Source organism: Poecilia latipinna, unplaced genomic scaffold (genome assembly GCF_001443285.1).
Source record: "Poecilia latipinna isolate Pla-1442-1.1 unplaced genomic scaffold, P_latipinna-1.0 Scaffold511, whole genome shotgun sequence".
NCBI lineage: Eukaryota > Metazoa > Chordata > Actinopteri > Cyprinodontiformes > Poeciliidae > Poecilia > Poecilia latipinna.
In genome coordinates this window covers 320,335-335,324 of record NW_015113127.1, presented here as the reverse complement: position 1 = coordinate 335,324, position 14,990 = coordinate 320,335, and the positions used below count along the sequence as shown (strand labels likewise).

At 40.3% G+C, this 14,990-nt stretch overlaps 1 protein-coding gene across 2 annotated transcripts in view; it reads right to left on the bottom strand.

Moving 5' to 3' along the window:
• Positions 1-14,990, bottom strand: part of psd2 (pleckstrin and Sec7 domain containing 2) — a 47,085-nt gene that overhangs the window by 14,450 nt on the left and 17,645 nt on the right. For both annotated transcript variants that reach the window (XM_015040487.1, XM_015040486.1), the window contains one exon: positions 12,631-13,431. In XM_015040487.1, the coding sequence (XP_014895973.1) occupies positions 12,631-13,431 (801 nt within the window). The remainder of the gene's footprint in view (positions 1-12,630; positions 13,432-14,990) is intronic.

Here is a 14,990-nt window from a genome sequence, read left to right as displayed (position 1 = left end):
TAATGTTGAATAATAGGGAATTGGCCAAGTTACGCAATTCAAATGGTTTCTTTTTTTTCTGTGAATAATGATTGATAGGGAAACCAGAAGCATTGTGGGAAAAGACAAGTGTGCGTTTGTTATTGCATGTGATATGTTGCAGCTTGTAGATGTAATTATGTGGAAACGCTGCTGCAATGCTGGACCTCAACATTCAAAACAAGCAACACCTCCAGACTGATTTACACAGAGTTGCTAATGTTAATGCTGTTCACAAACCGTTCTTCGTTCTTTTTGAACTTATCTCTGATTAAATCTGATGGTGTAGCATTAAATGTGGTGTATTCCTAAGAAATTTAAAGTTTAAACACAAATTACAGAATATTTGATCATTTTATGGAATGCTTTAGTACCATTCTTGCTAACTCTTAAATTAGTAGTACATCTTGGACCTGAGGCTCTGAAAACATGTGATTAGCAATGATTTTTATCTGAATAATTAAGTAATGACCCGACAAATACAGAGATTTGTGTTTGGAGATTTTAGCCTGCAGCTCATCAGAACTTACTTTAGCTAATCTTGAGTGACTTGGTAGAGATAAATACTTTCATGTCTTACAGCCTCATAAATCAGGATCAAAAGCTCTATATAAAACATTAGCTTAGTTACACACCAGGATCGTTGCTTTTTCATTAAAGCCAAAAATGTTTGTTCAAAGGTTACTCTGTGATCCCAGTAAAATATTAGCAGAACTACTGACTCATTTCCACTTTTTTTTTTTGGCATCCTATTTTTTAATGCCGCCTCCCCTCAACTATAAACCCATCAAACGGATCTTGACGCCAAACTCACAGGAGCTGCAGCAGGAAGTCGAAGTGAACATCATATTCCTCCTTCCACATCTCGGATCCTGGACGTGAGCGGGGGAAGGCGCGCTGCGGACCGACCCCCTCATCCTCCAGCGGCTGGGAAAACGGGCATCGTCCCGGTTTGCGGGCTTAACGTCAAGCTGCAAACGATCTGCTGAGCGCCGACCGGATCCCAGGATAAAAACGCTGACTGTTCCTGGTCAGCCTGTAGGGTTAGCGCTGGCTAGTTCGGGCGAGCGGCAGGAGGCGGGGGGTGAGGTCGTACTGTAGAGGTTTTCCTTGAAGTTTCTTGGTTGGTGTGGGCTCCTCACAAAGGAGAGGATGTTGGAGGCGGAGCGACCTGCTGGACAGACTTTTTCCTGACGGATTGCGCTGTTCCTAGTGGTGGCTTTACAATGGCCCTGTGTATCCGGGCCAGCACAACTTCCTCTGCGCTAAAATATCGAGACTCGAGGCCAACAGATCGGGTCTGTGTGCGCGGGGTGTCCCGACTTGTGGATACGACTGAGCTTTTTCTGCATGTTTGGAGGCACAATCAGAAAATACTGGCCTGGATTTGTATTAAAACTCACCAACCAAGTAAGTAATGAGGATGAGCAATATCAGAAAACATCCAATCTATTGCTGAGTATTCGATTGCCTTCGTACAGGGCCGGATTTAAATTAATAAGGGCCCTTGAGCTGGAGACAGGTTTGGTACCCCATCACAAAAAATTTGAAAACATCTAGCAGATGGCTCCATGTTGCCTCCCCCCCCCCAAAAAAAAAATAAAATATGTTTTTTCAAATATTTGAGAGTATTTAATTATTTTTGTTTTAAATCCAACAATATTTTAATAAAACGCCACATGCGAAATAATCCCTTGACATCAATATGAGATACAATATAAAACATGCACCAAACAAAACAATTATTTTAACATTCCCTATTCCACTCGATTCCAATCTCTCTTCACAGCTCAGTCAGTCAACTAGACCTTTACGAAAAGCAAAGCACAAAAAAAGACCTTCACGTTCCATCAGGATGACCAGAAATACAGCCAGAGTAACAGTCGAATGGGTTTTAATCAAAGTGCGTTAGAACGGTCTAGTTCTGAAGTCTGCAACCTTTTCAGTCCAAGGAGCCATTTCTGTCTTCATTTCAACAAAATAAAACAGTCTTGGTGTGGCTGTGAATTATTTAGTGGCAAAATGATAAACATGAGCTTACAAAACCAAGGCGGTGACAGAAAGCAACAAATGGAGAGTGAGTGAGTGAGTGAGTGAGGGAGAGAGAGAGGAGTTTAAATACTGGCAGAGTGACCTCTGGTACAACAGACTGGGGCTGATGAGCTAACGGGTTGCAGGTGTGAGAGGAGAGAGCTTACTTGTCTTACTCCATCAGTGCTTGGGGGAAGCAACAGTTTCACTTTACTTTATTATTTTTCGACAACTGACTGAGGATTGATCAGGTTCTTGGTGGGACTTTCACGGGCACTGACCCAATATTCAAAGACATTTAGCTATCGCTTTGCCTCATGACAGAGTGCTCCATCATGCTGAACAAAAAACACAACATAACAAAAACATGGATTATTGAGTTCCTGCTGGATCACTGGGGGGAGTTGCTCTTAGAGAATGTTTTGATCCCATTATTTATGTCAATGATGTTAGTTAAAGCTTTGTGTGAGTCTACCCAACGAGACACGAGACGATGACTAATGTGAGCACTGCAAAAACACAAAATCTTACCAAGTATTTTTGGTCTAGGTTCTAGTGCAAATATCTCGTCACACTTGAAATAAGACAAAACTAAATCAGAAGTAACTTTTCAGCAAGATATGAGCTTATTTAGGAAAATAATTCATTGATATTGATGAAAAGGTACTTAACAGATTAGCAGATAAATTTACTTATAACAAGCCAGTTTCCCCTTGTTATTAGTGAAATAATCTGAAAGTGGAACTAGAGCTTTTTTATGAACATTAAGGAATTATTGACTTAATCTCCTCTATCTTGCTGAAAACTTTCTCATAGTTAGCTTTGTCTTATGTCAGGTGCACTACGATATTTTAGACCAAAAATACTTGGTAAGATTTTGTTTTTGCAGTGTGCAAGTGTTTCCTTGCAGAAGAATGATTTGCTTTGGAATAAATCATTCTGTGTTTCTAGTTCAGTCAGAGTGACAGTGAAATCAGCGGCCCTGTCCACATGAATACATCCCTCTTAGCTTGAAGTGATGCATCAATTTAGGGCATCGTAAGTACAAATCCAGTTTTTCCTCATCAAGTTCATTTTCATTATCTTCACTGACTATAAGTAGTTGCGAATCATTTCATTTCATCAGAGCACTTTTCACTGAAAACACACTGAATGCAAATTGCCACCATAAATAAACGAAGTAGTAAAGTTTGTGAAAATAAGATTCCTGTCCGTTTGCGACCTGTAAGGAGCGTGTGGAGGTTTTTGCTGCTGAGCTCTGGTCACAAGTCAGTCTGCCGTGACTCACCGACTCTGTCACTCACTGACAATAGACCAGACGGCAGAATTTATAGACCTGCCCGACGACAGCCTATTTTCACAGCAGACGGCAACTCGGAAAGTCTCCTGCTTAACCAGAAGATGTTACGGAAATCATAAGCAGCCTGATAAAGTCGTCCTCACACAAGGTTTTTGAATTAAATGTCCAGACAATAGCGCCATGATGGAAAGCTTGATTCAAAAGCTGAGCGTTTTTGGGCTTTTGGCTCCATCTGTATTATATCCATCATACACTGACACCTGCCTGTGCTTCCAGTGAAAACAGACATATATGGGATTAAATTGGTGCTGATAAAAATTTTTTTTGATGTAGTTATTTTTTGTCTTTTGGTCTATTTAACGTGATTAAGACTTTTTCTAAAATGTACATTGACACCAGTCATTTAACAGGGAGTGAAAAAGGGGTTGATATTCATTACTAAAATTACAATGAGATGCATTTTTCTTTATGTAAGAGTAATTATATCCATGATCAGAGCAACCATGACCGCTAACTGAAGGTTAAAGTCAGTTAGGAGGAAGAAAAGAGATGCTCACTATGGTCTGCAACAACGCTGAGGCATTTGGTGTGTGTCAAAGTATGGAGGGCAGGAACTAGGTTTGGGTGATAAATCTAATTTTTGGTTTTTGAGGATTTAATTTTGGAAGGAGAAAAAAAAACATATCTGACAATACACCAGACGGCAGAATTTATAGACCTGCAAAAACGACAGCCTATTTTCACAGCAGGCGGCAACTCGGAAAGTCTCCTGCTTAACCAGAAGGAGTTACGGAAATCATAAGCAGCCTGATAAAGTCATCCTTTATCAGGACGATAAAGGACGTCCTTTATTATTTAGGTTTGTTATTTATTTTTACATTATTTTTATTATTCCTGATTGTACTGACTGAAAAATGAAAGTTCTGTTATTTTTACATGTTTGATCAAGCTTGTGAAGCTATTGGTGTGTTTAAGTGAGGCAGAGTTAGCAAATGAATCTGTAATTCATTTATGTCTGTTTTTTTTTTTTTTTTAAAGAAACATTTAAAGTCAATTCAGCTTTGTTTTCCTGGATCGGAATCAGGCCATACTAAACCTCAGATATCGGTATCAGAAGTGAAAAAAGAGGATCGGTGAATCCCTAATTAAAGAAAAGCAAATTTATCTAAGGACAGGACTTGTTAATTAGAGACTTTTAACATCAATTCTGCATCACAGACAATAAGAAGAATCCTCGGTGCCAAGCCTGGAGCTTCTTCTGGTATCTGCCATGAAAATCAAAACAACTAAAAGTTTCACTTTCATAATGAAAGAAAGCTCTAGCATTTACCTGCAAACCTGTTTTTTCGCCATAGTGTTGATCTATTTCCAGTCTCGCTCTGTCAGTCTCCCTTTACAGACACAGCAACACAACATCACCACTTTAGCTGCAAACAATGAACAATGGTGACCTCTTTTGGCTGAGTGAGACCAATTATGCTCAGGTGTGGGATTGTGTTTGGTGAAACACTGAACAGCAGCCTCGTCTGACTCGCAGAGATTAACCTCTGGGAAAACAAAAAAAAAAAAAAAAAACAGCCACGCTTTTACAGTGAACAGCATCCCGGGCTGCGGTGGGAAGAGCCTCCGCCAGCCAAAACAGTCGTTGCTACAGTAAGAATGTGGGATGTGTCATTAAACACGGAGTCGGGCTATAAATAGAGACGGCTAAATCTGCCAGCGTTGAAATGATTCCCTTACTGTGTGCGTTGCGGAAAGTGGCTGGAAGGAAAGAAGGAAATTTTGTGCTGCTGGATGTTTTTAAAAAGAAAAAAAAAAAAAGTGTGTAATCATCTTTTTGTGTCTTTGTATGTGTGTGTGTGTTTGTGTCTATATAGCCGCCTATGTGAGAGCCAGGAAAAGATAATCTGCAGGATGTTTCAGCTCAGCTATAGAACCATGCTGAGATTTTTATTTCCTAAGTAATGCCATGAAAGAGAGAGAGACAGAGAGAGAGACATTTCCTATGTGTGTCGTTGAGGAAGCTTCGGGATGTGAGCGAATTAAGCGCAGCCCTTGTTTACGTAAGCGCTGCTGCTGGCCCGTGAGTCTTTTATGCCGATGTGCGTTTCTCACTCCACGTACATGAAAGAGATTAGTCCACACGCCAGAGCTGCTCCTCTGATATGGAAACAACTGCGCCTGGCTTTCATCTGCTTTCCCTGGCGCTCTGATCTGTGGGGCCTCGTGAGGCGGCGGGGAGGAGCGCATGCAGCAACGCAACGCATGCACGCAAATAACCGACCAGGAACAAACCCAAGCAACGCAGGGAGACCCATCTATCTGTGTGTGTGCTAATAGTTCAGTTCGTATTGGTGTGTAAACTGCTGTTACTAATGTCAGGAGGGAAGTTCCATATAATTGGTACAAATAAGAAGCCAAAACTGCAATCAGGTTAGAATCCTGAAAGAATTCACAAAAGGCAGAGGAGGCGGATTTATTAAAAAAAAACTAAACTAAAGTATCATCCTTCTCCAACAGTTTCTGCAGCTTCGTCAGTCACATATGCTGCTCCAACTGCTTCGCGCTGCATGCTAATGGTTTCTTGCAAACACACACTTCAGCTGTTGTGTGATTGATATTCAGTCGGCGTCCTCACACGTTCTACCAAATGTCAAATGTCAAATAATCCACATCCAGAGATGCATGTCTCCTCAAAGAAAACGGCAAATTCATTCGCGGCCCGCATTTTGTGTTTCTGTATTTGGCCTCCGGCCAGAACAATGGCTGGTGTTTGTTTGTCACACCGGTTGAGAAGACGGCCTTTCAGATCTGTTAGCTCTACAGTCTGTTCTCCCTTCTCTACGGATTTAACAAAAAACTCTACACCATTTATTAATCTATGACAGAGTATTAGGGCCATACTGAGACAAAATAAAATCTAAAAAAATACAATTATGAGAATGGTCATAACAGTAAGACAATAAAGTAAAACTATTATGAGAATGAAGTTGTAATATTATGACTTTATTTTGTATTATTTTAACTTTATTCTTGTACGGGTGTATCTAATATTATGTAATTTTATTACTTTGTTCCTGTAATTGAATTTTAAAAAAAATTCTCAGCATGGCCATATACACCGTCATATTAATCGACACTATTTAGAAGAAAGTAAAATTATTAAACCAGTCCTAGTAAAAGTAATTAATGTCACATACAGACTTTGAAAAGGCAGTATTATGTATTTTCCAGGCACATGGTGCTATTTCATAGCACAATCACATAATTATGCTAACTTCAGTTGTTATGAAAATGCTGCTCAAATATGACTTAAAATAAATCTCACTTTATAATTTATCAACCTGAAATTGAGCCTCTGTCTCTTTAAGAAGCTGCTGCTCTTTCTGAAGCTCCGCCTTCAGGAAGTCATCACAACATGGCTGCTCTATTAACCCTTTAATAAATGTTTTTACCACCGTTTATCTGAGAAGTAGCTCCTGAAAAGTCATGTTCGGAGTTTCCCTCAAATGATGTGAACTTACAGGACATTGAGGCGTCCTGATCAGACGAGACTTTACACACAAAGCGAAAAACTATTGATGCTGCCACATTCCCACTGCGGAGCATGGCAGTGGGAGCATCATCCTGTGGGGGATGGGATACAGTACACAGGACAGTCCAGGAGGAAAACGTGCAGGCTGATAACAAATAAAATGCAAACTTGTCACCACTTTCACTCTTTCCCACTTTAAAACTACGCACTACCGTTTGCTGATCTATTGCATAAAATCCCAACGCAATGCGTCGATGTTTGTGGCTCAACGTGATAAGATGTGAAAAAGCTCAAGGGTACGCATATCTTTGTAAAACACTGTATCTGTTGCCGCACAGCCACTCTGTCCTGCGGTGAGAAAGACGAGCTGTTCGTGACGCTCCGGGAGCCGAGATGTGCAACCACGGCTAGTCACTGAAAAGAACGGAGGAGAGGAAAGGAGGATAAGAAGCAGCAGAAGAAAAACACCGAGAGGGGAAATGGAAAACAGTGGGATGCGATAAACAGAGGAGGACGGTGTGTTTGTGGACGAGTGGGGGGAGTGTGGGTGATTTTAGATGAGATAAAATGGCTCAAGAGGAGAAATGAATGGAACGTGAGAATAACAGGGAGACAGAAAAGGAAGCTCAAAATGTTGTAACGGTGCATGTCATACGTTTAAAAAAAACATCACTGATGTCTTATAATACCCATTTACAAGAAAATCCAACTAAAGAATGTCCTTTTAAATACAAAAAACTATGTGGATGGAGATTACAGGCTGTATTTGATGACAATAAACAGGCATTTATGAAAGAATAAGTAAAACAAAATCTACTTTTAGAAGTAAGGACGTACCCCAAAAATCGGTTCATATAAGACAGGGGTGTCCAAAGTCGGTCCTACCTTGTGGCAATAACAACCTTTTCAGCTTGTCAATGTTCTTCTTAGGCCTTTAATGAGCCGTCATTTGATCCAGGTGTGTTAAACCAGGGAGAGACACTAAAACACACAGGATGCCGGCCCTCCAGGACCCACTTTGGGCACCACTGATATAAGAATTGCGATTCTCATTTGCTACGATTCAGAATCAATTTAAAAAGTTCCAAACTTGATTTTAAAAAACAAAACAAGTCTGCTGCCTTTCAGCCTCCATTTTGTGACTACGGGGACGTTCTGACGTCACCATGGAGACGGGACCTGGACATATGAACGCATGACAGTAGCTGTGTTGCCACTGACCATAAAATTGTGCAAATTGGAAAATAAATCTGCTTAATGGAAGCACGGCGATTTTGAAAAAGCTCATGTTTTCCCATGAAAGTTTTGTGCGCCAAGATGACATAATTGTATCAAAATGTGATCAACAACCGGATGTTACTACTGGCAGAAAAGACAAAGAAGACAACAGGAAGAGGTAGGAAGATGGAGCAGCTTGTTTTTTTAATGTTTGTAACGTGAAGTCTTATTCACGCAGGATTTTAATTGTGTTATTTAATGGAATTCGAAAGTGTGCTTTTTTTGACATTAACGGAAATATCGACAAAGTTTTGCAAACATAATGAAAACGTAGATCATAAAGAGGAAAGTAAAAAAAAAAGAAAACGTAGATAATAAAGAGGAAAGTAAAAAAAAAAAAGAAAGAGAGAGAGAGATTCAACCGGCCCCGTTTTTGTTGAAGGAAAACATTTTGGACTTATTTTGTTTCTCACAGAAGAGAAGACTGAGACTGACATGAGCTTTACCTTGGTAAAATTCACAAAATGAAGATTGAGGACTTCGGAAACACGGCAGCTACGCTACAGCAGAGTCAACTTCTGGATGGAAACTGTAACGTTGTCATCCACAGAGGGTGGCGCTCTCTCTGTCACTGCTTTGTAAAAACACAATGGAGAATGCAGTGAGGGGAAAACATTTTAATGTCGTTCTGCTTTGCTAAGCAGACTGGAGTAGAGCATGAGGATTCTTTACACATCTACAGACTGAAGCAGGAATAATTATGAATAATCGTTTTGAATCAAAAATCAGTTTGAAATTGAATTGAATCGTGGTCCCAAAAATGGGAATCCAATCATGAGATGGTAAAAGATTTCAACTCCTATTTTGGTTTCATAACGAGGTCAATGCATTGCAGATCTACACTAACGAGACACAAAGGCCTATGATGATAATACATTTTACTGGATGATTAATTGTTCCAGGAATTATTGCAATAAACGATAATATTGGTGTTTTGAGACCATTTTCAAGAAATATATTGATAATGGTGTAATAATGCTAGTTTCCCATCTCAAAGGCCAATAAACTTTAATTTTCTACAGAACACGTAACTCTGGAACGGGAGGATATTTTATGAAACCCAAAATAAATAAAACATGACAATGTAACGGAAATTAAAACCACATGCAACCAAAACCATAAATAAAATGGATTATGAAGTCTCTGCAAACAAAAAATTACCTACTAATCATCACCATGGAAACCATCAAGCTCATTTTAATTTATTATGCAGTTTATTAATTGATTAACTGCTTATTGCGACAAGGCTTAGAGACTATTTTCTAATAAATACTACCTACAATATGAACCCTGATTTAGGCAAAAACTGTTAATGTTCTCCATTTAATCCCATAAAAGGACCAAAGCGGAACCGGGATCAATGTGCCTGGTGAAAATGGATGCTGTGGAGCATCTTTAATATTTCCCCTTTCACACTGCCAAACAGATGTATCCACTCCACATTTAAGTGCACAAATGTCTGGCAAAGCATGGCCAACACACAGAGCAATAATCGCTCACATTCGCTCTGTGAGACCCCGCTAGGCAGAGGGGAGGCTGAAGACGATGATGTCATGACACAAACAATAGCTCATTGAGGCTGGCGCTGGTGGTCAGGAAGCGAGGCCGTCCTTAAAGAACAACATCTGCGGACTGGATCGATGCGGAGACGAGAGCCCGAGAGCAGAGAAGAGCCGGCGTCTGGAGGCCTGGAGTCGGCCAGAGCTGCCGAGCGCCGGGCGAATCCCCACAGTTTGCTAAGCAGATCATGTCGGAGGGACTGTTTGCCGTTGCGGTCCGTTTGGAGCTGCAGGAGCCGTGCAGTGCAGGAAAACAAGCCTCAGAGACGGTGGAAATGCCAGCCAGGAAGACCTATGGCCTTAAATCGCAGTGAAGCAGCGAGGTTTTCCCCATATGGTTCTGGTTATAGGGCCTCCCTCCCCGCCCCACACAGCCACCCCCGCCCCGGGTGGCTCTACGCCGTTTTCCTCGAGTCTTTTAGGGCTATTAAGGTAATTATATGTAAGGAAGTAATGTAAGCTGCTGCTGCTGTATTCCCACAGTCCCATGGGGACTTTGCAAATGATGCTCAGAGTGGATGAGTTTACGATCGCAGAGGAAAATCGTTAAACCAGTTCAAAAGATTTTCTCTCTGTAAGGATCCTCCATCATGCAAGAACATTGTGGTTTAGAGACTTTTGCATTGTGCTTTTAGCTACCATTTTCCTCCTTTTGGGGATTTTGTATTTAGCTAACCTGCCTCGGTTTTATGTAGTTTGTTTTTGCATCGTCTGTCTGCGTGTTCCTGTACAGCTGGTCTTCATTACTTAACATTCTAACTCTGACATTTACTCTCTCTGCTGCTGCTTGTCGGGTGCTTCATGTTGTCATCGCCTTTTGTTGCATTATGGAGTTTCCTCCAGCTTCCATGTTGGTGCAGCAGATTCTTAGATTAGTGTTTCAGACTCCCTGCAATTGTAGCACCTTTAGTTTCAGAAAGTACAGTTATATTTCTAAATGTATCTCTGCAGGTCTTCCGTGCAAAACTTACATAACAGGAAATCTTTATTTCGATTTAGCACCACTTACCATTTTTGCAAATACCCTTTATGAAAAGTGGTTAAATAGACAGTAAAAGGATGAGATGGTCACCAACGTCTCTGTTTTCAAAATCAAAAAGCCCTGCTTTAGAAAACTACTTTCAAACTTGAACTATTAAAGCCTTTCACAATTGAGCCAATATATAACTTTTACTTGGCAACAGAAAGCACAGCTGTGAATACACAAAGAAGAAGAAAGACTAAAGATATTAAGATGTGTGGAGTCGACCTACATTTTCCTTGCTTACTGAAAAGAGAACTGCTTTCAGCAGCAGCTCTTTTCTCCAAGAGCTGCTTGAAGAAAAGTGAGATTGATCTGTCTGTACTGAAAGGTTAGTTGCTTTTTTTTAAAAAAAAAAGAAGAGCACATATCCACCTTCAACCCACACATTTTTCTCTCTCTAAGCACCCACTTGCAGGGTTTCACTTTACTAATGCCACCTGCTGGTTGAGTCAAGGTTACAACACGTTAATTACACTTTTGCCAGTCTGCTGCGCCGACTAGAGCAGATAAAAATGAAACATATATCACATTAACAGAAAAGAAGGCCGATAAAATCACTTTTTATGGTCTTAAGATTGTTCTAGTTTTGTCAAAAAGTAGAAAAATAAAACAGTAACAACACTTTTACACTCAAGACAGAAAACACAACTTAAATTTCCAGTCAGGATATTATTAGAGTACTATAGACTTTTCTACATCTCTGATTAATGCACATAGCCTGCTGATCATCTTGACACAACTCCACCAAACATAGAAACACTAACTCCCACAACACATTTTTTTTCACTAATTATTGGTGACGGAGAATTGATTTTCGGCTCACCCAGTTGGAAACTCATCTATCCTATCTTTCACCGATCAGTAAACACACCACATCTCTAAGAGACAAAGAGAACTACATTCAGTATCAATTGATACTGGGTTGGGTCTGGAAATCTCTGAATTAATATAAGAATCTACATTTATTAATGCTAGTCACGTTAATTGTGCTAACTGCAAATGAAACATACTACAGAGCATTTAAAAGGTTTCCTCTTTGTTTGAGACAGTGAAACCCTGTGTGACTCCTCTCTGAACATGCAGCGTGACGCTACAGCTGTTCCTAATACATGTAATTAATAACCACTCATGGCAGGAGAGCTGGAACAATCATTCTCTGTCTTTTATCTTCGTGTATTGTAGTTCTTCAAGAGAAACTGGAATCAGTTCAAATCTGCTGGATAAAAAGCAGAAACTGGGAGTTTGCCACAACGTTCTGATGCGGCTCTACTGACTGTGACCAAACTTTAAAAATACATCAGCTAAAACCCAGCACAGAGATGAATATCCATTAGAAAGCCTTAGTAAAGGCAAACATAAAAAATATAATTAAAATAAATATATTTTTTTACTACTTCAGTTGTTTCATCCTAATTAAAGTGTGTGCAATTTTTTTTTACCTTTTATCCATGACTTGTCACTTTACTGTTATAGTTAGTGTTTAGTTCTGTAAAGACAGTAAGTGGTTAGAGTTCCTCCCAATAAAAATGACCTCTGACCTCAGTCTCCTATGTGTTCACATGCTGACCATACTATGCTGCCCTTGTGCTTAAAACCGTTTTACCAAAGACGCTCTTTAACTCGTCTTTGTCACTGTTGTATATATATAAAAAAAACACCTAATAATGAAACAAACAGTGCTCAGCCTGGTAAGGGAGCAAGTTAAGCCTGGTGGCCCGCCAGGCTGATAATACATTGATACTGATCAAGTGTCTATTGTGTTATATATGTAGATTTATTGTCCAGCCCTGGTTTGCAGCAGCCAAATGTAAACTCATGAATATAACCTTTAGCCTTCTACCTTCACATTTTAAACGCTACAGAGTGACAGCTGCCTCATCCTTACCTGACGGAGCTAACCATGGCTCCGGCGCGCTCCCCGGCTCCCTGGGAGTCTGAGTGGTATCCATTGGGAATAGCCCAGCGTCCGGGCTGGCTCAGCGCGAACTCTGACCTGCTGCCTGGTATGGTCGTCCTTAACGGACTCCCCCCCGCTGCGCCGCCCGCTCCGCCTGCACGCGCCGCGCTCTGCCCGGACGTGTCGTCGCCATCGAGGCCGTCGGCTCCGAGCTCGGCCCCTTCCTGCTCCTGAACCGTGGCCAGCTCCAGCTCAAGGGGCTCGGGCCCCTGCAGCAGGGACCTCTGCTGGATGAGCGGGGTCAGCGGCGCCTCGAAGCTGACGCAGCTGTCCGTCTCGTCCGTGAGCGACAGCACGTCCAGGGAGTCGAGGCTGCTGTAGCACGTGCCGCCCCTCAGCAGGGCGGACTCCACGATGCGCTCGAACGTGGAGCTGAAGCCATCTTTGTTGTCCACCACCTTATTTTTCTCCTTCTCCTTCTCTTCCTCCTCCGACTCTCTCTCTTCTTCTTCTTCTTCTTCTTCTTCTTCGTGCGCATCAACCTGCTCTACGATCTGCTCGAACGCTGAGCTGAAGGTGTCCTGGTTTTCGGTTTCCTCTACATCTCCCTGGGCTCCTTCCTCCTCCTCCTCTTCCTCCTCCTCCTCGTCCTCCACCTCCGTGTCGGCCTGCTCTACAGTCGTCTCAAAGTTGGAGCTGAAAGTGTCCAGATTGGTTCGTCCCTCCCTCCCTTCTCCACCGTCCTCCTCGCCGTCCTCATCATCGTTCCCGCTCGTACCGTTTTCAAGGCTGCAAAAAGAAAATCAGAAATTATCTTCAGATGACCTCTTTTATTCTGACACACTTTCAAACGAATGACTGACAACGATGTCATCCGTCTGAATTAGCATCTGAGCGGCCACAGCTGTAATTTAAAATAAAAATAATCTACTGTGTTGTTCATGAATTAGGAATACAGTTTGTTTTATGAAAGATAAATTTACAGTTCTGGTGAGAAGAAGGTCTGTCACGTTAGCAGATTTCGCTGGAGGATAAATTGTATCGATAAACGATAATATTATTGTTTTGAGACCATTCAAGTCATACAATGGCATAATAATGCATAAACACATTCTCAAAGATCAACAAACTTTACATTCTAATTAACATTTAATAGTGGAAGACATTTTAAATATCCAACATAAATAAACAAAACGACAGAAACAAAAAATAAAATCAATCATGAAGTTTCTGTAAACAAAATCGTCCTTCAAAGACAAAAGGTCGAGTTGAGACCAGAGCACCAGAATGAAGACTTTTATCATCCAATTTTTGGAAGAAAGAGAAAAAAAAAAAACCGATAAATCATGCAAACATAAATTATTGAGCTTGTTTTAATTCATCATAACTGATTTATAGCTTGTTGTGACAGGGTTAGTCAGAGATAGATACAATGTTTAATAATATTTGATGTCATCTCATATTAATTTGATCATTTGGGCTCTTCTTATTTTCTAAGTGAAATGATTATGGAATAATTAACTTCGGTTCTAATTCCAAAAAAAAGAGTTTGGGGGAAAAAAATTAATTTAATGTGGATTTGGCAAAATCCACTGTAAATGTTTCTTGGCAAGCCACAGAGAAACCACAAGTTTTGTAGTTATAAGACATTACAGATCCTAACTGTGAATAACTTTGACGATTTTAATACTTTTGTGTTTACCCCACATTAGTTTAAGTCAAAAAATATAATTTTAAAGTGGTCTGGATGAGAGAAACTCCTTATGAATAAATTCAAACTTTTTGGTTTTGTAAACCTTTTGAAGATTAAAGGGCTCAAATGCATCTTTACAACTTCAATACTCAGATGAAATTTAAACTGAATGCATGTAAACATCTGACCAGAACTGCACATAAAACAACACAAAAACATCTCAACTCTGTTTTGCCATTGCTGTGCTATCTTGTTTATTTCAAATTTATTCAACAAGAACCTTAACAAGTATAATTCCTATTTCACCTTTTTCATCTACAGATTCCTAATCTTTATTGTCTTTTCAAGACGACGAGTGCTTTTAAGCTGAGTCAGTTTTTTTATATTGTTTTCTCAACTGGCTGGAGCTTTTCTGTTAGAAACAGTGAGGGAAGCACTTCAGGTTAATAATGTGTGAGGAAAACACATAGAGAACACCTCTTGAAGAAAAAATATTTCCAATAAAAAGATCAGCCACAAGAGGATTTCTGAGGAAACAGCAACATTAAAGGGGTAGAGTAATGTGTTTTCCAGGCACATAGTGCCATTTTATCAAGCAACTATGTTACCTTCAGTTGTTATAAAAAATTATATATATATATATATATATATATAT